Source organism: Ranitomeya variabilis, chromosome 2, assembly GCF_051348905.1.
Source record: "Ranitomeya variabilis isolate aRanVar5 chromosome 2, aRanVar5.hap1, whole genome shotgun sequence".
Lineage (NCBI taxonomy): Eukaryota > Metazoa > Chordata > Amphibia > Anura > Dendrobatidae > Ranitomeya > Ranitomeya variabilis.
The window spans coordinates 140,580,286-140,605,002 of NC_135233.1; the positions used below are offsets into that span (position 1 = coordinate 140,580,286).

General features: G+C 43.7%; 1 protein-coding gene across 2 annotated transcripts in view; it reads right to left on the reverse strand.

Annotated features, from left to right (window-relative positions):
- Nucleotides 1-24,717, reverse strand: part of UTRN (utrophin) — an 846,507-nt gene that overhangs the window by 509,646 nt on the left and 312,144 nt on the right. For both annotated transcript variants that reach the window (XM_077283030.1, XM_077283029.1), the window contains exons 48-50: nt 21,041-21,125; nt 17,133-17,350; nt 1,858-1,975 (exon numbers count right to left, since the gene is read on the reverse strand). In XM_077283030.1, coding sequence (XP_077139145.1) covers nt 1,858-1,975; nt 17,133-17,350; nt 21,041-21,125 — 421 coding nt within the window. The remainder of the gene's footprint in view (nt 1-1,857; nt 1,976-17,132; nt 17,351-21,040; nt 21,126-24,717) is intronic.

A 24,717-nucleotide genomic window follows, 5' to 3' on the forward strand; every position in this document is an offset into this window, starting at 1 on the left:
CCGTGCCGCACAAGAGGTTGGTACACAAAATGAGAATGCTTGGTCTGGGGGAAAATGTGTGTAAATGGGTTAGTAACTGGCTTAGTGATAGAAAGCAGAGGGTGGTTATAAATGGTATAGTCTCTAACTGGGTCGCTGTGACCAGTGGGGTACCGCAGGGGTCGGTATTGGGACCTGTTCTCTTCAACATATTCATTAATGATCTGGTAGAAGGTTTACACAGTAAAATATTGATATTTGCAGATGATACAAAACTATGTAAAGCAGTTAATACAAGAGAAGATAGTATTCTGCTACAGATGGATCTGGATAAGTTGGAAACTTGGGCTGAAAGGTGGCAGATGAGGTTTAACAATGATAAATGTAAGGTTATACACATGGGAAGAAGGAATCAATATCACCATTACACACTGAACGGGAAACCACTGGGTAAATCTGACAGGGAGAAGGACTTGGGGATCCTAGTTAATGATAAACTTACCTGGAGCAGCCACTGCCAGGCAGCAGCTGCCAAGGCAAACAGGATCATGGGGTGCATTAAAAGAGGTCTGGATACACATGATGAGAGCATTATACTGCCTCTGTACAAATCCCTAGTTAGACCGCACATGGAGTACTGTGTCCAGTTTTGGGCACCGGTGCTCAGGAAGGATATAATGGAACTAGAGAGAGTACAAAGGAGGGCAACAAAGTTAATAAAGGGGATGGGAGAACTACAATACCCAGATAGATTAGCGAAATTAGGATTATTTAGTCTAGAAAAAAGACGACTGAGGGGCAATCTAATAACCATGTATAAGTATATAAGGGGACAATACAAATATCTCGCTGAGGATCTGTTTATACCAAGGAAGGTGACGGGCACAAGGGGGCATTCTTTGCGTCTGGAGGAGAGAAGGTTTTTCCACCAACATAGAAGAGGATTCTTTACTGTTAGGGCAGTGAGAATCTGGAATTGCTTGCCTGAGGAGGTGGTGATGGCGAACTCAGTCGAGGGGTTCAAGAGAGGCCTGGATGTCTTCCTGGAGCAGAACAATATTGTATCATACAATTATTAGGTTCTGTAGAAGGATGTAGATCTGGGGATTTATTATGATGGAATATAGGAATATAGGCTGAACTGGATGGACAAATGTCTTTTTTCGGCCTTACTAACTATGTTACTATGTTACTTATTAAATGTCAGTTTCCATTTTGAGCAGAAATGTATTACTGACTTCAGGTTGTAGAGAAGTCTGCAGAGTTTCCGCAGCTCACACGGCGTTCAAGGAGCTTTCTTGTTTTGGAAAACATCTGTCCCAGGTTGCAGTTCGTTTTAGAAAATTAAACTGTTCTCCACTCACCCTCCCTGGTCCAGCGCTGAGTGTCCACCACTGCTCCCGGTGTCTGTCATTGTCTGCAAGATGATGCCGATACTTCTTCAGCCAGTAACTAAGCTCAGCGGCTATACCGGTCAACGTTACATCAGCACTGCAGACAATGACAAACACCGGGACCAGTGGCAAAGACTCATCGCTGGACCCAGAGAGCGTGAATAAAGAAAAGTTTGTTTGTTTTTTACAAACAAACTGCACCTGGGGAACAAGGATTTTCCAAAACTGGAAAACCCCTTTAAGGCTCTTTACAGAAAGCTGATTGGCTGTGTGTAACCTAGCTGCTGATAGGTGCTTCAGACTACTGAGATCCCTTGCTGTCAGTGACACAGGCAGATCTGCTTTACTCAGTGCTGAGAAGGGAATACAGTGAGCATGATACAAACAAGTGAAAAGAAAAAGGGACTAGAGCCTATGGACATCACAGTTAGGAGTAGATATTGAATATATCAGCACAGGACAATTAGTAAGTATTACAACTTACACTTTTCTGTAATAGATGTTCTGACATCAAGGCTGGAAGTCTTATTCTTTGCATTCTGAGCTAAAGTAAAGACAGACTCAAGTTGCGGGTGGCGCTGTTCCATATCTTCTTTAGTTATCTAAAAATAAATATAATTAATATTTATTTATGTCACCTTGGCATTTGAGCAAAATTTTACTTTGGGTATATTTAATATACTCATTTCAGCAGGTTAAGATTAATGGATGATACATTTTGATATGTTCCACAACAACCAAGTTGAAATAACTTTATGCAACCTTCAAGTTAGTGTTAAATGCCAGAAATCTGGCAAAACACTGATGAATCAGGGCCACAGCCTCCTACAGGAAATAGTCCTCCCCTCGCCCCAAAATATAACACATGCAGGGCGCAATACATTCTTGCATTTTTGCCATTTTTTCCAGTGTGAATATCTCTCAGCTAAGTTCACATTAGCGTTTCTGTGCGCAGCGTATCGTCTGCAAGCGCAAACGCATGCAAAAGCATGCTTACGCCTTCACATCATCTTGCGCATGACGCAAACAAAAATGCTGCTTGTGCATGCGTTTAAATGCGTTTTGGCATGCGTTTTTGTTTTTTATGCGCATGGTGGAGGCAGTGACATTATTTTCTGGACATGCACAGTCTAAAGTACGCGTGCGTATCGAACGCATTCGTACGCATGTCATTGCGTACCAATGCGTTCCCATAGACACTAATGCGTTTGACGTAATCATCCGCAATTGTCCGCATGCGGACGATTGCACAGTATTTGACGCCTCAAAAAATGCAACATGTTGTGTTTGCTGGACCCCGCCGCACACCTCAAAACGAAGCATGTGTACGCATCAGCAAGCAAAAACATGCCCCTGCACACACAATGTTAACCCCTTCATGACCCAGCCTATTTTGACCTTAATGAACTGGCCATTTTTTGCAATTCTGACCAGTGTCCCTTTATGAGGTAATAACTCAGGAACGCTTCAACGGATCCTAGCGGTTCTGAGACTGTTTTTTCGTGACATATTGGGCTTCATGTTAGTGGTAAATTTAGGTCGATAATTTCTGCGTTTATTTGTGAAAAAAAACGGAAATTTGGCGAAAATTTAGAAAATTTCGCAATTTTCACATTTTGAATTTTTATTCTGTTAAACCAGAGAGTTATGTGACACAAAATAGTTAATAAATAACATTTCCCACATGTCTACTTTACATCAGCACAATTTTGGAAACAAAATTTTTTTTGCTAGGAAGGTATAAGGGTTAAAATTTGACCAGTGATTTCTCATTTTTACAACAAAATTTACAAAACCATTATTTTTAGGGACCACCTCACATTTGAAGTCAGTTTGAGGGGTCTATATGGCAGAAAATACCCAAAAGTGACACCATTCTAAAAACTGCACCCCTCAAGGTGCTCAAAACCACATTCAAGAAGTTTATTAACCCTTCAGGTGTTTCACAGCAGCAGAAGCAACATGGAAGGAAAAAATGAACATTTAACTTTTTAGTCACAAAAATGATCTTTTAGCAACAATTTTTTATTTTCCCAAGGGTAAAAGGAGAAACTGGACCACAAACGTTGTTGTCTAATTTGTCCTGAGTACGCTGATACCTCATATGTGGGGGTAAACCACTGTTTGGGCGCACGGCAGGGCTTGGAAAGGAAGGAGCGCCATTTGACTTTTTGAATGAAAAATTGGCTTCAATCTTTAGCGGACACCATGTCGCGTTTGGAGAGCCCCCGTGTGCCTAAACATTGGAGCTCCCCCACAAGTGACCCCATTTTGGGAACTAGACGCCCCAAGGAACTTATCTAGATGCATAGTGAGCACTTTAAACCCCCAGGTGCTTCACAAATTGATCTGTAAAAATGAAAAAGTACTTTTTTTTCACCCAAAAAATTATTTTTGCCTCAATTTTCTCATTTTCTCATGGGCAACAGGATAAAATGGATACTAAAATTTGTTGGGCAATTTCTCCTGAGTACACCGATACCTCACATGTGGGGGTAAACCACTGTTTGGGCACATGGTAAGGCTCGGAAGAGAAGGAGCACCATTTGACTTTTTGAATGAAAAATTATCTCCATCGTTAGCGGACACCATGTTGCGTTTTGAGAGCCCCTGTGTGCCTAAACATTGGAGCTCCCCCACAAGTGACCCCATTTTGGAAACTAGACCCCCCAAGGAACTTATCTAGATGCATACTGAGCACTTTAAACCCTCAGGTGCTTCATAAATTGATCCGTAAAAATGAAAAAGTACTTTTTTTTTAACAAAAAATTTCTTTTAGCCTCAATTTTTTCATTTTCACATGGGCAACAGGATAAAATGGATCCTAAAATTTGTTGAGCAATTTCTCCTGAGTACGCCGACACCTCACATGTGGGGGTAAACCACTGTTTGGGCCCACGGCAAGGCTCGGAAGGGAAGGCGCGCCATTTGGCTTTTTGCATGGAAAATTAGCTCCAATCATTAGCAGACACCATGTCGCGTTTGGAGAGTCCCTGATGTGCCTAAACATTGGAGCTCCCCCACAAGTGACCCCATTTTGGAAACTAGACCTCCCAAGGAACTAACCTAGATGTGTGGTGAGCACTTTGAACCCCCAAGTGCTTCACAGAAGTTTATAACGCAGAGACATGAAAATAAAAAATAATTTTTATTTTCTCAAAAATGATTTTTTAGCCTGCAATTTTTTATTTTCCCAAGGGTAACAGGAGAAATTTGACGCCGAAAGTCGTTGTCCAGTTTCTCCTGAGTATGCTGATACCCCATATGTGGGGGTAAACCACTGTTTGGGCACATGCCGGGGCTCGGAAGTGAAGTAGTGATGTTTTGAAATGCAGACTTTGATGGAATGCTCTGCGGGCGTCACGTTGCGTTTGCAGAGCCCCTGATGTGCCTAAACAGTAGAAACCCCCCACAAGTGACCCCATTTTGGAAACTAGACCCCCAAAGGAACTTATCTAGATGTGTGGTGAGCACTTTGAACTCCCAAGTGCTTCACAGAAGTTTATAACGCAGAGCCGTGAAAATAAAAAATAAATTTTCTTTCCTCAAAAATAATTTTTTAGCCCGCAATTTTTTATTTTCCCAAGGGTTACAGGAGAAATTTGACCCCAAGAGTTGTTGTCCAGTTTCTCCTGAGTACGCTGATACCCCATATGTGGGGGTAAACCACTGTTTGGGCACATGCCGGGGCTCGGAAGTAAAGTAGTGACGTTTTGAAATGCAGACTTTGATGGAATGCTCTGCGGGCATCACGTTGCGTTTGCAGAGCCCCTGATGTGTTGTGAATTCCGTTCTCGGGCTCCCTCCTGTGGTCATGAGTGGTACTTTGTGAGTTCTGTTCATGGGCTCCCTCTGGTGGCTTTTAGTGTTACGGCTGGTCTGTAGCTGGACTCCAGCTGCCTCATTTCCTGCTAGGCCTGCTGCCTATTTAACTCCATCTGGACCTTTACTTGTTGCCTGCTGTCGTTGTATTCAGTACTGGTTCAGATCTCTTTGGGACTTCCCTTGTGACCTGTCTCCTCGTGGCGAAGCTAAGTTTATGCTAGTCTATTTTTGCTCATTGCTTTTTGAAAATGTTTCTCAGTATGTTATGAGTTCAGTTCAGCTTGCTTATATGCTATTTGATTGCTAGCTGGAAGCTCTGGGGTGCGGAGTTGCGCCCCTCACATCGTGAGTCGGTGTGGGGGTCTTTTTGTATTCTCTGCGTGGATACTTTTGTAGTATTTTATACTGACCGCACAGATTCCTTGCTATCTTCTGACTATTTAGTTATTAGCGGGCCTCATTTGCTGAATCCTATTTTCATTTCTATGTTTGTGTTTTCCCCTTAATCTCACCGTTATTATTTGTGGGGGGCTGCTTACACTTTGGGGAAAATTTCTCTGAGGCAAGTGAGGCTTTGTTTCTCTCTAGGGGTAGCTAGTTTCTCAGGCTGTGAACGAGGCGTCTAGGCCGAGTTAGGAACGCTCCACGGCTGTCTATAGTGTTTGTTGATAGGATCAGAATTGCGGTCAGTAAAGTTCCCACATTCCCAGAGCTTGTCCTTATTTTTGGTTTACCCATCAGGTCAGTTCATGTGTTCCTTACCACCAGGATCACAACAGTACAGCAGGCCATTAAAGTGTTAATGCATCGCAAAAGAGGGATAAGAGAAGCTCTGGGGTTTTTTTTTTCCCTCTGCAGTGTGTTTAGCCTCTCTCCTCGCCTTAATCTCTGGGTGGTTCAGGATTCAGCTGCAGATATAGACATTCAAGGTCTGTCCTCTTGTGTGGATCAGCTTGCTACAAGGATACAAAGCATTCAGGATTATGTAGTTCGCAGTCCTATGTCAGAACCTAAAATACCAATTCCTGAGCTGTTCTCTGGAGATAGATCTAGGTTTTTGAATTTCAAAAATAATTGCAAATTGTTTCTTTCTCTGAGACCTCATTCCTCTGGTGACCCTGCTCAGCAAGTTAGAATTATTATTTCTTTGTTACGTGGTGACCCTCAAGATTGGGCATTCTCCCTGGCGCCAGGAGATCCTGCATTGCTAAATGTGGATGCGTTTTTTCTGGCGCTTGGATTGCTTTATGAGGAACCTAATCTAGTAGACCAGGCAGAAAAGATTTTGCTGGCTCTCTCTCAGGGTCAGGATGAAGCAGAGGTTTACTGTCAGAAGTTTAGGAAGTGGTCTGTGCTCACTCAATGGAATGAGTGTGCTCTGGCAGCGATTTTCAGAAAGGGTCTTTCAGAAGCCCTAAAGGATGTTATGGTGGGGTTCCCCACGCCTGCGGGTCTGAATGAGTCAATGTCTTTGGCCATTCAAATTGATCGGCGTTTGCGGGAGCGCAAACCTGTGCACCATCTGGCGGTGTTTTCTGAACAGAAGCCTGAGTCTATGCAATGTGACAGGATTCTGACCAGAATCGAATGGCAAAATCACAGACGTCAGAATGGGTTGTGCTTTTACTGTGGTGACTCCACTCATGTTATCTCTGATTGTTCTAAGCGCACAAAGAGGTTCGCTAGGTCTGTCACCATTGGTACTGTACAGCCTAAATTTATTTTGTCTGTTACTTTGATTTGCTCTCTGTCATCCTACTTTGTTATGGCTTTTGTGGATTCAGGCGCTGCCCTGAATTTGATGGATTTGTCATTTGCCAGGCGCTGTGGTTTTATCTTGGAGCCATTGCAATTCCCTATTCCACTAAAGGGAATTGATGCTACGCCATTGGCCAAGAATAAGAATCAGTACTGGACTCAAGTGACTATGTGCATGACTCCTGCACATCAGGAGGTTATTCGCTTTCTGGTGTTACATAATTCGCATGATGTTGTCGTGTTGGGTCTGCCATGGCTGCAGGTTCATAATCCAGTCCTGGATTGGAAAGCAATGTCTGTGTCAAGTTGGGGTTGTCAAGGGGTACATGGCGATGTTCCTTTGGTGTCAATTGCTTCTTCTACTCCTTCTGAAGTCCCTGAATTTTTGTCGGATTACCAGGATGTATTTGATGAGCCCAAATCCAGTGCCCTACCTCCTCATAGGGATTGTGATTGTGCCATAAATTTGATTCCTGGTAGTAAGTTCCCTAAGGGTCGACTTTTTAATTTATCTGTACCAGAACATACCGCTATGCGGAGCTATATAAAGGAGTCTTTGGAGAAAGGGCATATTCGTCCGCCCTCGTCACCTTTGGGTGCAGGGTTCTTTTTTGTGGCCAAGAAGGATGGTTCTCTGAGACCCTGTATAGATTATCGCCTTCTAAATAAAATCACGGTCAAATTTCAGTACCCTTTGCCTCTGCTGTCCGATCTGTTTGCTCGGATTAGGGGGGCTAGTTGGTTCACCAAGATAGATCTTCGAGGAGCTTATAATCTTGTGCGTATAAAGCGGGGCGATGAATGGAAGACAGCATTTAATACGCCCGAAGGTCATTTTGAGTACTTGGTGATGCCTTTTGGGCTTTCTAATGCCCCTTCCGTGTTTCAGTCCTTCATGCACGATATCTTCCGAGAGTATCTGGATAGATTCATGATTGTGTACCTGGATGATATTTTGGTCTTTTCTGATGATTGGGAGTCTCATGTGAAGCAGGTCAGGATGGTGTTTCAGGTCCTGCGTGCGAATGCCTTGTTTGTGAAGGGCTCTAAATGTCTCTTTGGAGTCCAGAAGGTTTCTTTTTTGGGCTTTATTTTTTCCCCTTCTACTATCGAGATGGATCCAGTTAAGGTCCAGGCCATCTATGACTGGACTCAACCTACATTGGTGAAGAGCCTTCAGAAGTTCTTGGGCTTTGCTAATTTTTACCATCGCTTCATCACTAATTTTTCTAGTGTGGTTAAGCCTTTGACGGATTTGACTAGAAAGGGTGCTGATGTGAATAACTGGTCTTCTGCGGCCGTTGAGGCCTTTCAGGAGCTGAAACGTCGGTTTTCTTCGGCTCCTGTCTTGCGTCAGCCTGATGTCTCTCTTCCCTTTCAGGTCGAGGTTGATGCTTCTGAGATTGGAGCAGGGGCTGTCTTGTCACAGAGAAGCTCTGATGGCTCGGTGATGAGACCATGTGCTTTATTTTCTAGAAAATTTTTGCCTGCCGAGCGGAATTATGATGTTGGTAATCGGGAGTTGTTGGCAATGAAGTGGGCATTTGAGGAGTGGCGACATTGGCTTGAGGGAGCCAAGCATCGCGTGGTGGTCTTGACGGATCACAAAAATCTGATTTATCTCGAGTCTGCCAAGCGGTTAAATCCTAGACAAGCTCGATGGTCGCTGTTTTTCTCCCGTTTTGATTTCGTGGTTTCATACCTTCCGGGCTCAAAGAATGTGAAGGCTGATGCCCTTTCTAGGAGTTTTGTGCCTGACTCTCCGGGAGTTTCTGAGCCGGCTGGTATCCTCAGAGAGGGGGTGATCTTGTCCGCCATCTCCCCTGATTTGCGGCGGGTGCTGCAGGAGTTTCAGGCCGATAGACCTGACCGTTGTCCACCGGAGAGACTGTTTGTCCCGGATAGATGGACCAGTAGAGTTATTTCCGAGGTTCATTCTTCAGTGTTAGCGGGTCATCCTGGGATCTTTGGTACCAGGGATTTGGTGGCTAGGTCCTTTTGGTGGCCTTCTTTGTCGCGGGATGTGCGTTCCTTTGTGCAGTCCTGTGGGATTTGTGCTCGGGCCAAGCCTTGCTGTTCTCGTGCCAGTGGATTGCTTTTGCCTTTGCCTGTCCCGAAGAGGCCTTGGACGCATATTTCCATGGATTTTATTTCGGATCTTCCAGTCTCTCAGAGGATGTCTGTCATCTGGGTGGTTTGTGATCGTTTTTCTAAAATGGTCCATTTGGTGCCTTTGCCTAAGTTACCCTCCTCCTCTGATTTGGTTCCGCTGTTTATTCAGAATGTGGTTCGTTTACATGGTATTCCAGAGAACATTGTGTCTGACAGAGAGTCCCAGTTTGTGTCCAGATTTTGGCGGTCCTTTTGTGCTAGGATGGGCATTGATTTGTCTTTTTCTTCGGCCTTCCATCCTCAGACGAATGGCCAAACCGAACGTACTAATCAGACCTTGGAAACTTATCTGAGATGTTTTGTTTCTGCTGATCAGGATGATTGGATGACTTTTTTGCCATTGGCTGAGTTCGCCCTCAATAATCGGGCTAGTTCCGCTACTTTGGTTTCGCCTTTTTTTGGTAATTCTGGTTTTCATCCTCGCTTTTCCTCAGGTCAGGTTGAACCTTCTGACTGTCCTGGGGTGGATTCTGTGGTAGATAGGTTGCAGCAGATTTGGAACCACGTAGTGGACAATTTGACGTTGTCACAGGAGAAGGCTCAGCGCTTTGCTAATCGCCGTCGCTGTGTGGGTCCCCGACTTCGTGTGGGGGATTTGGTATGGTTGTCATCTCGTTATGTTCCGATGAAGGTTTCCTCTCCTAAGTTCAAACCTCGTTTCATCGGTCCTTATAAGATTTTAGAAATCCTCAATCCGGTGTCATTTCGTTTGGACCTCCCAGCATCTTTTGCCATTCATAATGTGTTCCATAGGTCATTGTTGCGGAGGTATGTGGTGCCTGTGGTTCCTTCTGTTGACCCTCCTGCTCCGGTGTTGGTGGAGGGAGAATTGGAGTACGTGGTGGAGAAGATCTTGGATTCTCGTATTTCGAGACGGAAGCTTCAGTACTTGGTTAAATGGAAGGGCTATGGTCAGGAGGATAATTCCTGGGTTGTTGCCTCTGATGTCCATGCTGCCGATTTGGTTTGTGCCTTTCATTTGGCTCGTCCTGATCGGCCTGGGGGCTCTGGTGAGGGTTCGGTGACCCCTCCTCAAGGGGGGGTACTGTTGTGAATTCCGTTCTCGGGCTCCCTCCTGTGGTCATGAGTGGTACTTTGTGAGTTCTGTTCATGGGCTCCCTCTGGTGGCTTTTAGTGTTACGGCTGGTCTGTAGCTGGACTCCAGCTGCCTCATTTCCTGCTAGGCCTGCTGCCTATTTAACTCCATCTGGACCTTTACTTGTTGCCTGCTGTCGTTGTATTCAGTACTGGTTCAGATCTCTTTGGGACTTCCCTTGTGACCTGTCTCCTCGTGGCGAAGCTAAGTTTATGCTAGTCCATTTTTGCTCATTGCTTTTTGAAAATGTTTCTCAGTATGTTATGAGTTCAGTCCAGCTTGCTTATATGCTATATGATTGCTAGCTGGAAGCTCTGGGGTGCGGAGTTGCGCCCCTCACATCGTGAGTCGGTGTGGGGGTCTTTTTGTATTCTCTGCGTGGATACTTTTGTAGTATTTTATACTGACCGCACAGATTCCTTGCTATCTTCTGACTATTTAGTTATTAGCGGGCCTCATTTGCTAAATCCTATTTTCATTTCTATGTTTGTGTTTTCCCCTTAATCTCACCGTTGTTATTTGTGGGGGGCTGCTTACACTTTGGGGAAAATTTCTCTGAGGCAAGTGAGGCTTTGTTTCTCTCTAGGGGTAGCTAGTTTCTCAGGCTGTGAACGAGGTGTCTAGGCCGAGTTAGGAACGCTCCACGGCTGTCTATAGTGTTTGTTGATAGGATCAGAATTGCGGTCAGTAAAGTTCCCACATTCCCAGAGCTTGTCCTTATTTTTGGTTTACCCATCAGGTCAGTTCATGTGTTCCTTACCACCAGGATCATAACACTGATGTGCCTATTAGTAGAAACCCCCCACAAGTGACCCCATTTTGGAAACTAGACCCCCAAAGGAACTTATCTAGATGTGTGGTGAGCACTTTGAACCCCCAAGTGCTTCACAGAAGTTTATAACGCAGAGCCGTGAAAATAAAAAACAATTTTTCTTTCCTCAAAAATAATTTTTTAGCCCGCAATTTTTTATTTTCCCAAGGGTTACAGGAGAAATTGGACCCCAAAAGTTGTTGTCCAGTTTCTCCTGAGTACGCTGGTACCCCATAAGTGGGGGTAAACCACTGTTTGGGCACACGTCAGGACTCGGAAGGGAAAGAGCACCATTTGACTTTTTCAACGCAAGATTGGCTGGAATTAATGGTGGCGCCATGTCGCGTTTGGAGACCCCCTGATGTGCCTAAACAGTGGAAACCCCTCAATTCTAACTTCAACACTAACCCCAACACACCCCTAACCCTAATCCCAACCCTAACCACAACCCTAACCCCAACACACCCCTAACCCTAATCCCAACCCTAACCACAACCCTAACCCCAACACACCCCTAACCCTAGTCTTAACCCTAATTCCAACCCTAACCCTAAGGCTATGTGGCCACGTTGCGAATTTGTGTGCGGGTTTTTCGCACCGTTTTTGAAAAATCAGCAGGTAAAACGCACTGCGCTTTACCTGCGGATTTACCGCGGATTTCCAGTGTTTTTTGTGTGGATTTCACCTGCGGATTCCTATTATGGAGCAGAATCCGCACAAAGAATTGACATGCTGCGGAAAATACAACGCAGCGTTTCCGTGCTGTATTTTCTGCACCATGGGCACAGCGGATTTGGTTTTCCATAGGTTTACGTGGTACTGTAAACGTGATGGAAAACTGCTATGAATCCGCAGCGACCAATCCGCTGTGGATCCGCAGCCAAATCCGCACCGTGTGCACATAGCCTAATTCTAACCCTAACCCTAATTGCAACCTTAACCCTAATTCTAACCCTAATTCTAACCCTAGCCCTAAGTGCAACCCTAGCCCTAAGTGCAACCCTAACCCTAAGTGCAACCCTAACCCTAAGTGCAATCCTATCCCTAAGTGTAACCCTAAGTGCAACCCTATCCCTAAGTGCAACCCTAACCCTAAGTACAACCCTAAGTGCAACCCTAGCCCTAAGTGCAACCCTAACCGCAACCCTAAGTGCAACCCTAACCCTAAGTGCAACCCTAAGTGCAACCCTAGCCCTAAGTGCAACCCTAACCGTAAGTGCAATCCTAACCCTAAGTGCAACCCTAACCCTAAGTGCAACCCTAACACTACCCCTACCCCTAACCCTACCCCTTACCCTAATGGAAAAACAAAAATAAATATAATTTCTGTATTTTATTATTGTCCTTACCTATGGGGGTGATAAAGGGGGGGTTTATTTACTTTTTTTTTAATTTTGATCGCTGTGATAGAACCTATCACAGCGATCAAAATGTACCTGGAAAGAATCTGCCGGCCCCTGGAAGATGGCGGCACCCATGGAGAAGCCCGAGGACACCGGGAGGGACATCGGAGCTCGGTAAGTATGGGGGGGGTGCAATCGGAGCACGGGGGGGGGGGGGGGGCGATCGGAGCACGGGGGGGGGGGGGAATCGGAGCACGGGGGGAGCAGACAGGAGGACGGAGGGGAGCATGGGACATGACAGGACGGAGAGGAGATCGGTGGCGGTGGGGCAGATCGGGGTCTCCAGCCGTGGCAGATGCTATTGCAGCATCGGCCATGGCTGGATTGTAATATTTCACCAATTTTCATAGGTGAAATATTACACATTGCTCTGATTGGCTGTTTCACTTTCAACAGCCAATCAGAGCGATCATAGCCACAGGGGGGGCGAAGCCACCCCTCCTGGGCTGAAGTACCACTCCCCCTGTCCCTGTAGGTCGGGTGAAATTGGAGTTAACCCTTTCACCCGATCTGCAGGAGCGCGATCATTCTGTGACACAGCATGTGCGTCACAGGTCGGATTGGCACCGACTTTCAAGACGAATACGCTGTGTCACAGGTCGGGAAGGGGTTAAATATATGTATGCATGACGCATGCGGATCAGTGCGGATCGTACGCTGCGCACACAGACGCAAATGTGTGGGGGGCACAGAGCACCCTAATTGGCATATTGAATTAAACTTAATTTCCTGCAGATTGGAGGCAGCAATGCGAACACTTAAGCTGTGGTAGAGGCTTTGTTCCCTACAAGGCTATGTGCTTAGTTTATACGGTCAGTGTGGGCTAACAAACTCCCTATAAAGGGGTTTCCCACTACTTGACAACCTAGCTTAATCCATTCAGAACCCTTATAAAATAAAAACTGAATATTCACCTTCCACAACGACATCTTGCCTGATATGTCTGTGCCGCTTTATCCTGTGAGTGTCGTGACATTGTTATGTCACATGTCCGCTGCAGCCAATCAGCAGCCACTGGGTGGCTTTAGTCATTACTATTCTGCCAGAGCGGATGCTGACCCTAACTAAAGAATAATTTATTCTGTATTTTCTATCTGCTGCATGTTCACCTCCAAGTCTTGTACCAAGTGAAACAAATGTGGGTGTGGGGAGAGGGGGCTATCCTCGGAGGGTTTCACCTTCTTTGTGTACGGTATTGCTTTTTTAAAGAAATCTGTCGCAAGGTTTTTGGTGCCCCTTGTAATAGCAGCATTGTTTAGGGACAGACACAATGATTCCAGTGATGAATAACCTCCTTTACTGGGCTATTTGCTGTAGTTTTGCTTAAAATCTGCTGATGATCTACCAATTCTCTGACTGCTGACCTCTGTGTAACCCCACCCACACCACTGATTGAATGATCTACCAATTCTCTGAATGATGACCTCTGTGTAACCCCACCCACACCACTCATTGAATGATCTACCAATTCTCTGACTGCTGAGCTCTGTGTAACCGCGCCCACACCACTGATTGACAGCTTTGTGCTTAGGCACAGTGTACATGTAAGGCGGCCAGGGTGGTAGTCGTGGCAACAGGCTGGTCTGTTCCCACACCCTGGCGCCCCACAGATGAAATACAAAGTATTTTCTGTAGTGTGTGTGATGAGTGCAGCAGAGTACTCACTTCAATTGCTGGAGTCCCCTCGGCCTCGGTCACTCCAGCTTCACAAAACATTTCCGAGTCACCAGTCTTTTCTAACAATACAACTTTACTGGACAGCAGTACTTTCATCACATAGGCAGCACATGGCAAACACAGAAGCATCTTCATATCTCTCCCTGCCATCCAGACAAGCTCTATCTTCCCCATCAGCTTCCCTTTCCCGGCAAGCTCAACTATATCCCTGGACAGTCCGTGTTCCATCTGTATCCTTGGACAATCCATGTCCCATCTGTGCCTTTTCTGTCACCAGCTCTTTATCAGCCCCTTGTCCAGCTCCAATGGTAAGAGGTTCCGGGAACACTATCTCCGCTGCTTCCGCCCTGGTCTTAGACCCCGAATCCTGCCTGGGGATGATTCTGCCCAGCTGGTGCCTGTCAACACTGTTCTCCAGCCTGGGGCACCTTACTGCCGTCCGCAGACTTATCTCCATGGCCTTTTTCACTCTGCTTCACTACTGCTCACACGTCCTGCCCTTGGGCAGGCTGCCCAGACTTCTGCGTATAATCAGAAAGTATCCTGATTATACTTCCCTGCTCTGTGCTGTACTTCCCCTTTAGTTAACCCCTGTGCAGCCTACTTCCTGCTTTATTCTATGCTATCATCTATCACTACTGTGCCCCCTCTATTCTAGCCCCACTACAGTTCTATACTATCCTATATCCTATTCTAGCCCTAATCCTATAAACAGTACATATTGAGTACAATTACGTTACGGTATATAAACATTACAATATAAGAACAGTAATACACAGCGAGGTGCCGCATGTGAACGTACAAACAGCATCCAGGAGAGAGAAGGCACATGAGGGTCCCCGCCACCTCCTTACATACACAGCTGTCAATCAGTGGAGTGGACGTAGTTGGACTACTTGGCAGCAGTTCTCTGGTGATAATCTCCTCCTTTTATAAAAACTACATCAACCAGTAAATTACACATCACTGGAATCAGGGCCTCGGCTCCTACATCATACTGATCTCAGATTAAACAGCAGAAACCTGGTGACAGATTCCCTTGGCACTTGTGGTTTGTCCTGAGGAAGAAGTTTGTTTTACTTTGAAACTCGTCGACAATAAACAGTATTCCTTGATCCTGGTTCCTGCTCCTTTCTATGGAATTATCATTGGTTTACTTAGCAGCGCAGAAAAAAAAAGCCTTTTTTTCATCTACTTCTAGATTTGTGGACAGTTTGCGGGTCTGCAGCAGCGTCATCCAGCACACTGTGTGTTGTGACACACAACCTGACCAGGTGAGCGATTCCCTGTACACCAGCCTTCCTGTCACTTGGATAAGACACTATTGTGCCATTGTTTATTCCAGCTCTTATACATTAGAGGCACAGACAGGTTACCATTTAGATACAAGTATGATAGTTAGACATTATCCAGCTTACATTTATTTTCTTAACAAGCTTAATGATAAGAATGAAGTGTTTATCAGAGATGTAAAAAAACAATTACATGCTCAGCGCACAGTCGTATGAGGAGCAATCCATGACAATTATTATGATAATTGCTACCTGTGACTCCTTAACCGCACACACTGGAAACAAATATCACAAAGTTGCTTTAATCCCCTTGAAGCAGAGGGGATTAATAGTCTTCTAACAGCATATTACACACATGGAGTAGGCTGATTCATTTACAAAGACCCTGAAGACTTTTCTTTGAAGAGTACAGGACATTAACTACAAAAATCCCATAGAGAATGCTACCAGATGCATAAGGCTTATTATTTTCCCACCATGCTAATCACGGGTGGGAGATCTTTTTACCAACATTCATAGTTGCATCCTATAGTTTGTGAATGGTTGATACACAAAGCCTTGAGGAGAGCACTTATAAGAATTGTTAGGTGTAATCTATTGACTGCACCCAAAACGTAGTTCTCATTGCAAATGAAGGACATATTATCCATAAAACTGTGAATGAATCTACAGCCCACACCCTATTATCAAGTGGGGAGTAACTTTCATGGACTCCATGAGAAAAAGACCTTAGTGTGGCTATGTATGATCATAGGTAAATGTACAATTTGGGATTTACAGGCTACACTCAAATCTATACAACGCTAGTTCCAAACACCCTTGTGTACTTGAGTCTCTCGTCTGAGATTATTTTCATTTTGCTGAAAAAAATATTATATTATGTATCATGCATATTTTATAAAAGAATTACTCCCAAAATGTTAGGTTATCCCCTATCTATAGATTTGCTGTGGATAGGACCACAAGGACCACCCACGATCCCCAGATTGAGGCCCTGGAGCTCGTGAAATGGGCTCTGCACAGTTGTGCTTGGGTTTTTCTGGTAGCCCCATACACAATGGGTATATCGAAGGTTAAATAGGTGCAACCCCACTCTAATCAAGACAGTTCCAATTCCCGGGTTCCGGAGCCTCGATCATGGGATTGTGGGGGTTCCAATGGTCGTACATCCAATCAGTAAATTGTCCCCTCTTCTACCCAACATTTTAGGAGTAACTCTGATATTTAAAAGTGTTGTCCTCTATGTGGACAGCCTCTTCGCAATTGCTTTATTCCCCTCATGTAAAAAAAAAATTTAGACTATATTTTTGGCGCAGCAGTGTTCCGGCAATGACAGCAATGGTGTGATCTTGTGTTATATAACATCTAACATTGTAAGCCTGTCTGTGATGATAACGAGACGACTACTGAAAAGTAATCTGAACAGAACAGGAAGTATGAGCTAACATTAGATTTAGGGGCGGTTGCAAATTGTAAGATTTTTAGTCAATTTAAATATTTAAAAAAAACTGTAATATGAAATTTGATGTAAACGAAAATTTTATAATTGTACATTTATTATATTAAAATAGTTGGTTCTCATTATAAACAACGAACAACTTTACTCACTGCGAGCATATACTATGGGACATGATCTGCTAGAGTGACAACAGTAACAGTGAAGGCATACCTGAGCTATAACAATCGACTGTGACACTGAATTATGGCATTTGCCGTAAACTTTACCTTCATTCGTGCTATAGTTGTGTTGATCTCATCAGGATCGCCAACAGTAACAATGTTGGACTTGAGCATCTGATCAATAAGCAGCAGCCAGTCCGATAGCTCAGTGACCGTCTTATCCAGATCGGTGGCAGGTGCCAGATCCATCACATGCTTGCTCACTCCAGGGTACTCGGAGGCGGATGATACTAGCACCATTTTTTGGACTGCAGGAAAGGTTGCTGTAGGAAATGTAAAACATAATATTAGAAGAATATCCAAAACACAGATCATACACAAACTTAATATGTATGTTGGTATATTGGGTAGGTAAAAGGTTCAGAGTGACTGAGCATCCAGGATCTTTGTGGAGTTTTCCTTTGAAGGGACTATGTCACCAGGTTTTTGCTACCCTATCTGAAAAAAAACATGATGTAGAGACAGAGACCCTGATATCATCGATGTATCACTTACTGAGCTGCTTGCTATAGTTTTGATAAAATCCCTGTTTTATCTGCTGCAAATCAACCCATTTTCTGAATGCTGAGCTCTGTATAAACCTGCCCATATCAATGGATTGACAGCTTTCTGTCTACACTGCGCATAGGCAGAAAGCTGCCAATCACTGGTGTGGGTGGGTTATACAGAGCTCATGAATAATATGAAGGACTACATGGCAGCAGGTTTACTAATCCTCTAGTGAATCTCCTGCTGATAAAATTGTTATTTCATTAAAACTTCAGCAAGCAGCCCAGTAAGTGACACATCGCTGGAATCCAGGTCCTGGATCTTTACATTATTCTGCTCTCAGATTAGAGTGCAGGACCCTGGTGATAGATTTCCTTTAAACTTTAACACCTTTTTAAATATTCATAGTGGCCCAGATATGCATAATGCACTGACTGTAGTCCTCAGAGCCTGAACACTTTTGGTACTGGTTTAGTTATATTTTGAGCCACTGTATGACATGATTTCCCATACGCCATGGCACTATGCTGTAAAACTGATGGGAAATGAGAGCATTGTACAATAGGCAGTTTCATTGTCCACCAGAATAACCTATTTTAGAGATATCCAATTTTTTTTTTTATTATTTGTTTTATTGAAGATTATACAACATAACAAGGTTACATCACAGAACAAAAGAACAAACGACATTTCTAATTGCTCATTAATACTGTTTGACAAATTTAACCTTGCCGTTAACATACCATGGGTCTAATATGTTAACCAAAAGCGTAAGACACTCATGCCAGGCACCACATATCACATATTTTAGAGATACCCAGATTTTATATCGTATTCACCTTTACTGTTCAACTCTTTAAGGAATCAGCTGGACAGGTCCTGGAAAGAGTATGTGTATCACTGTATTAAAGAAAAAAGGAAAATCCAGCTCAACGAAATAGTGAAAAAAACGTGTCGTTCCTTTATTCACTTCAATAGTATATGTGGAGGATAAAAACATCAGCAACAACAGAAATAAAAACAGTATACTGTTTTTATTTCTGTTGTTGCTGATGTTTTTATCCTCCACATATACTATTGAAGTGAATAAAGGAACGACACGTTTTTTTCACTATTTCGTTGAGCTGGATTTTCCTTTTTTCTTTGATCCCTCCACGCCCTGACACAGCGGTTCCGTGCTCCGAATATTCAGAGATGTCAACTATGGTGAGCTGGACTTTGTTTTGTTTTATTGTATCACTGTATTGCCTAGGCTCAGTGATGTGAATCCCAGAGAGAAGGCACAAATAGTGCTGAGAGATTTTATTAATGGGCCCAGATATTGGGTCTGGGTTTCAGTAACGACTGGAAGAGCTGGGTGGAAATGGTCCTTCCCATCCTGAGCAGCTCCATAATGGTTTGTGTGTGGAGGGTGAAAGACCTGGTTTATGATGCCTAGTCTCTGCCAGAGGCAGCGAGAGCAGTACTGATATCCAAACAGGTGAGCCTGTGCTATGTAGGTTACCTTTGTGCCCAGAAGAGGCTGTGTCTTTTGTTTTGTGTCTACTGGAATTTATGAATAAACCTCACGTTGTTGGACAAGATCCCATTGACTGTGTGCAGGCTACCAGTTGCCAAAGAGCTTGAATCTTTACAACTCCTAAATACATACTGTACATATATGCAGATCCTAAAACTCAGGACCATTATTCGCTATGTACAGACCACCCAATAAGGCAACCAACACTGAACTTTTCTTTGTAACATATGTCATGCATTTGCTTTACAAAGGATAGGCAAGGCAGATTACTGGGTTTATTGCACTTTTATGAGGGTAATAACTCTGAAGTCCATTCACGATAACAACCCAACTATATTGTAGAATACATGGGAAGAGGATTATTAGATGGTACTAACAATTAAAGATATTAAAAGTACAATCAAATGTAAAAGGTTCTTATTAAATCACTTTCTCCTAATAGAAATGCCCACAGACAAATAATAAGGATTCCTACACTGGTATCATAAAAATTCTATTTTCCCATTAGTAAGTATTAAGCAGTGTAAAGTGGTTTGAGTGTGAAATAGGTTCACGTTATCTTACTATGAGTGAACGCAGCAGCCTATGTAGCTATCCCAAGGGACGCTCCCCGCACTATATCCCTGACTTCATATGTTGTATATCTGTGCACACTGACTGACCCGTAGCCCTGGGCTACAATGTATACTGTAGATAATCTACAGGCAGCCAAATAAACAGAGTTTACAGGGGTTTCTGTAACATAACGGTGATGACTCCTATTTCGAATAGACAATTGCTGTGTGAAGTGTGCTGGTTTAAGATGGGCACATTTTTTAGAGTGGAACTGAATCCTACTTGAATTTTAGAAAATCCATATTCTCCAGGACACGTATTTTTTGTAATTCGCCCTGTAAAAATTCACCAAAATGGCGGCCTACTTAGGTTAGAAACCCCCCTACCCCCATAAGAGTTTCCTAACCGCTCACCTGTCCCAGAAACCTCGATGTGCCCGCTGCCCAACATCCGGCCCTCAGAGACGCTTCTTTCCACAGTCATGTGCCAGTTTCTTCACTATAGAACAGGACTTCAAGTCGCGACCAGGCTTCAGAGCTCACAGGGCATCATAACGTTGTGACGTTACAACACGCCGTGACTCCCTGGTTGTAGCCGGAAGCCCTGTTTTAGGGTGAAGACACCTGGCGTTCACGGGTGAGGCACTGAGGACTTGGCAAGCTGGCAGCGGGCACTGGAAAAAGCAAGGATAACTGGACAGGTGAAGCGAGTTTTAGGGTTTATTTTATTTTTCAAAGTTACTGAAGGGACTCCAGAGCATAATAGGGAACATTGAATTTGTGGAAAATAACTTTGCTGCAAATCGAATTGTGCAGCAAAATTCATATGATTTGGCAAATTTGAATCTCGCCACAAGAAATGATCCTATAACTAAAAAAAACATATTCTCATGCATGTGGAAGTATCTCCAAGAAAAGTTCAGCCCCAATAACTTTAAGAATAACTAAACTTTTATAAGGATTTTTCATATTTCAGTGCCCTCATATTAAAAAAAAAAAAAATTGGTCTGGGTTCAGCTACTGAGCCGCCCACCCATAACTCTTGGCTCCCCTACCCACCGATCCCACCCCGAGAGGTATTTATTTCAGTAGATAGGAGCATACAGCTCTTGTCTAAGCGTGCACACAGAGCAGGGTATGGAAAGCCTTAGCTTCGTGCCCAGCCGATCTACTGAATCCACGCTCTGGTCTGTGCGCGCTCAGGCAGGATCACTCTACAGAGCTGCGCTCCACTCTTGTTTAATTTAGGTGAAAATATTTTACAACAGACTTGTCAACACTGATATACAATTCAACAGCCTGAATATTCCTTTTGTTACATTTCTGTAGGATGCAAAGACACGTACAAAATGGTTCCTAGAGAAGCACCATAATACATAATTAGCACTTACTGGGCAGGACAGTTTGGGTTGCATAGGTAGGATAATACAAGACGTCTTCCAGGTCCTTTATTTTCTCTGGAACTTCTCTGGACACCTGTAAATACAGATGAAAATCTTGCATTAATATAGTATAAATAATTGTACATTATCTATACATAACCAGCACTCAACAATCAATGCTAATAAAGGGGGTTGTCCGGTGAAAACAAAAGATGACGTAGCCATAGAATTTTTGATATCTCTTTGGTCTGAGTGTCCGACTGCTGGGACCGGCACAAATCAACAATACAGGAAACTTATGTCCTGGTTAAAATGGAGTGGTAGTGCGCATGCTTGACCACTGGTATATTAATTCCCGAGCACTGCACTTATCCTTGTCCAGTATCACCATAGAGAATGAATGGAGCGGTGGTTGGGTTTCTGAACTGCCGCTTGATTTTGTAGCGGGGATAAAGAAAAAATTCCCCACCAGTAATAAAAATTCCTTGCTCTTCCAACTGGGGCAGACACCCACTGATCAGCAAGTTAGGTAGTAGTTTGTTGTCACTGGTCAACCCCTTTAACAAATGTGTTCTCACGTAGAGTCTTGTGATCACTGTATAATACCTCACGAGACTGTGCTATACTGCATTCTGGGGTACATCAATAAACAGTGAAAGCGTTGCAGTACTCAACTACAGGTTCTTGTTGTTATAGGGACCTTTGGCCCTTCCGCCACATACAAAGACACCAGTATTATAAATGGCAGTATTTATGAGACCTGTTATAGCTTTTGAATTTGGGCCCCAAAGCCTCATATTGCATCTCTGGTACAGACACTGAACAAGCCAGGAGTACAGCAAAGTTCACATTTACGTATATGTGCACAGCATATCATCTGCATACGCAAACACATGCCCAAACGCATGCAAACACATGATTATGCAGCATTTTTTTATCTGCATCAGCTTATGCATGACGGCAAAAAAAAGCTGTGTGTGCATGAGTTTGTTGCCTGCATTTGTGTTTTTGTGTTTTTTATGCGCATGTCTTCCATATTTCCAGGAGGACGTGTCTCAATGGGTGTGTCTCAATCAGTTCCTGGACATGCACAGTCCAACGTGCGCATCGAACGCATGCGTACGCAAGGACATGTCCCATAGACAGTAATGCGTTTTTCTAATGCACTCATCTGCATGCGCATGCCTGTGCATATTTGACGGATTTTTGACGCTTCCAAAAATGCAACATGTTGCGTTCACCGCGCCCCACACCGCAAAATGATGCATGCGTATGCAAAACGAATGTGAACTCATGCGGATCTATGCGGATCAAACGGTGTGTGCACAGACGCAAATGTGAAACCAGCCTAATGTGAATTTTAAAGGGAACCTGTCACCCCCAAAATCGAAGGTGAGCTAAGCCCACCAGCATCAGGGGCTTATCTACAGCATTCTGGAATGCTGTAGATAAGCCCCCGATGTATCCTGAAAGATGAGAAAAGGAGGTTAGATTATACTCACCCAGGGACGGTCCCTGTACGATGGGCATCGCGGTCCTGTCCAGGGCCTCCCATATTCTTAGGATGACGTCCTCTTCTTGCATTCACGCTGCGGCTCCAGCGCAGGTGTACTTTGTCTGCCCTGTTGAGGGCAGAGCAAAGTACTGCAGTGCGCAGGCGCTGGGCCTCTCTGACCTTTCCCGGTGCCTGCGCACTGCAGTACTTTGCTCTGCCCTCAACAGAGCAGACAAAGTACGCCTACGCAGGAGCCGCAGCGTGAATGCAAGAAGAGGAAGTCATCATAAGAAGATAGGAGGCTCCGGACCGGACCGCGACGCCCATCGGACCCGGACCGCAGTGGGACAACCCTTGGGTGAGTATAATCTAACCTCTTTTTCTCATCTTTCATCATAAATCGTGGGCTTAGCTACAGCATTACAGAATGCTGTAGATAAGCCCCTGATGCTGGTGGGCTTAGCTCACCTTCGATTTTGGGGTAACAGGTTCCCTTTAAGATCATTAGTCCAGAGAACTGGAAATCCAGTCGTGGATAAGACAAGAGGAAAAATATAGGTTACATCTATATATACTGGTAAAATAAGTATTGCACATATCACCAATTTTTTTAGTAAATATATTTCTAAAAGGTGCTATTGACATGAAATTCTCACTAGATGTCAGTAACAACTCAACCAATCCATACAGACAAAGAAATTAAACCATAGATGTCCATAAATTAAGTTATGTATAGTAATGAGAAATGACTCAGGGAAAAAGTATTGAACACATAAATAAGAGAGGTGCAAAAGGTCAATAAAAGTGATGACACCAGCTGAAATCTAGCAGTAATTAGAAAGCAATACTGACACAGAGAAAAATAATATTAACTGGTTCAACTGATGCCTCAATACTAAGGTGCCACACAAAAACCAATCTCATGATGGATAAAACCAGTGAGGTGTCTCAAGACCTTCTCAAACTTATTGTTGCAAAACATACTGATGGCATTGGTTACAGAAGACTATCTAAACTACTGAAGATTCCACTGAGCACAGTTGGAGCCATAATCTGAAAGTGGAAAGAACATAATTTCACCATAAACTGGCACAACCAGGTGCTCCCCGCAAGATTTCAGGCAGAGGAGTGAAAAAAAATATCAGAAGAGTTATTCAAGAGCCAAGAACCACCTGTGCAGAGTGACAGTCAGACCTGGAATCGGCAGGTACAATTGTTTCAAACAAAACAATAAGTAATGTACTCAACCTCCATGGCCCGCATGCACACTCAACGCAAGAATCCATTGCAGAACAAAAAGCATGTTCAAGCACAGTTAAAGTTTACTCAACAACATTTAAACAAGCCTGTGAAATACTGGGAAAATATAGTTTGTCTGCTCAGATGAGACCAAAATTGAACACTTTGGATGCCACAATATACACCTTCTTTAGAGAACAAAAGGCACTGCATATCACACCAAAACTCCATACCAACAATAAAGTTCGGAGGCGTTAGCATCATGGAGTGGGGCTGCTTTTCAGAATACGGCACTAGCAAACTTCATATGATTTAAGGAAGGATGAATGGACAAATGTACCAAGACAGTCTTCATAAAAATCTGCTGCCATCTACCAGGATGATGAAGATGAAACGAGTGTGGACATTTCAGCTAAATAATGATCCCAATCACACAGCCAAGGAAATTCTCAATTGGTTTCAGAGAAAGAAAATAAAGCTACTAGAATGGCCCAGCCAATCACCTGACCTGAATCCAATAGAAAACGTATGGATGGAATTAAAGCTCAGAGTTCATTGAAGGAGCCCAGGGAACCTTCTGGATTTGAAGAGTGTTTGTGAGGAAGAATCGGCCAGAATCACACCTGAGCAATGCATGCGACTAGTTTCTCCATACAGGAGGCTTCTTGAAGCTGTCATCACCAACAAGGCTTTTGTACTAAGTATTATATAAATTTCAGTTCAATATTTTTTTCTTGTGTCATTTCTCATTATGAGACATAATTTGTTGGCTTGATTTCTTTGCCTGTGTGGATTGGATGGGTTGTTACTGACATCTGGGGAGAATGTCATGTCAATAACACCATTAGAAATATATTTACTTAGAATATTGGTGATGTCTGAAAATACTTTATATATATATATATATATATATATATATACACAGTACAGACAAAAAGCTTGGACACACCTT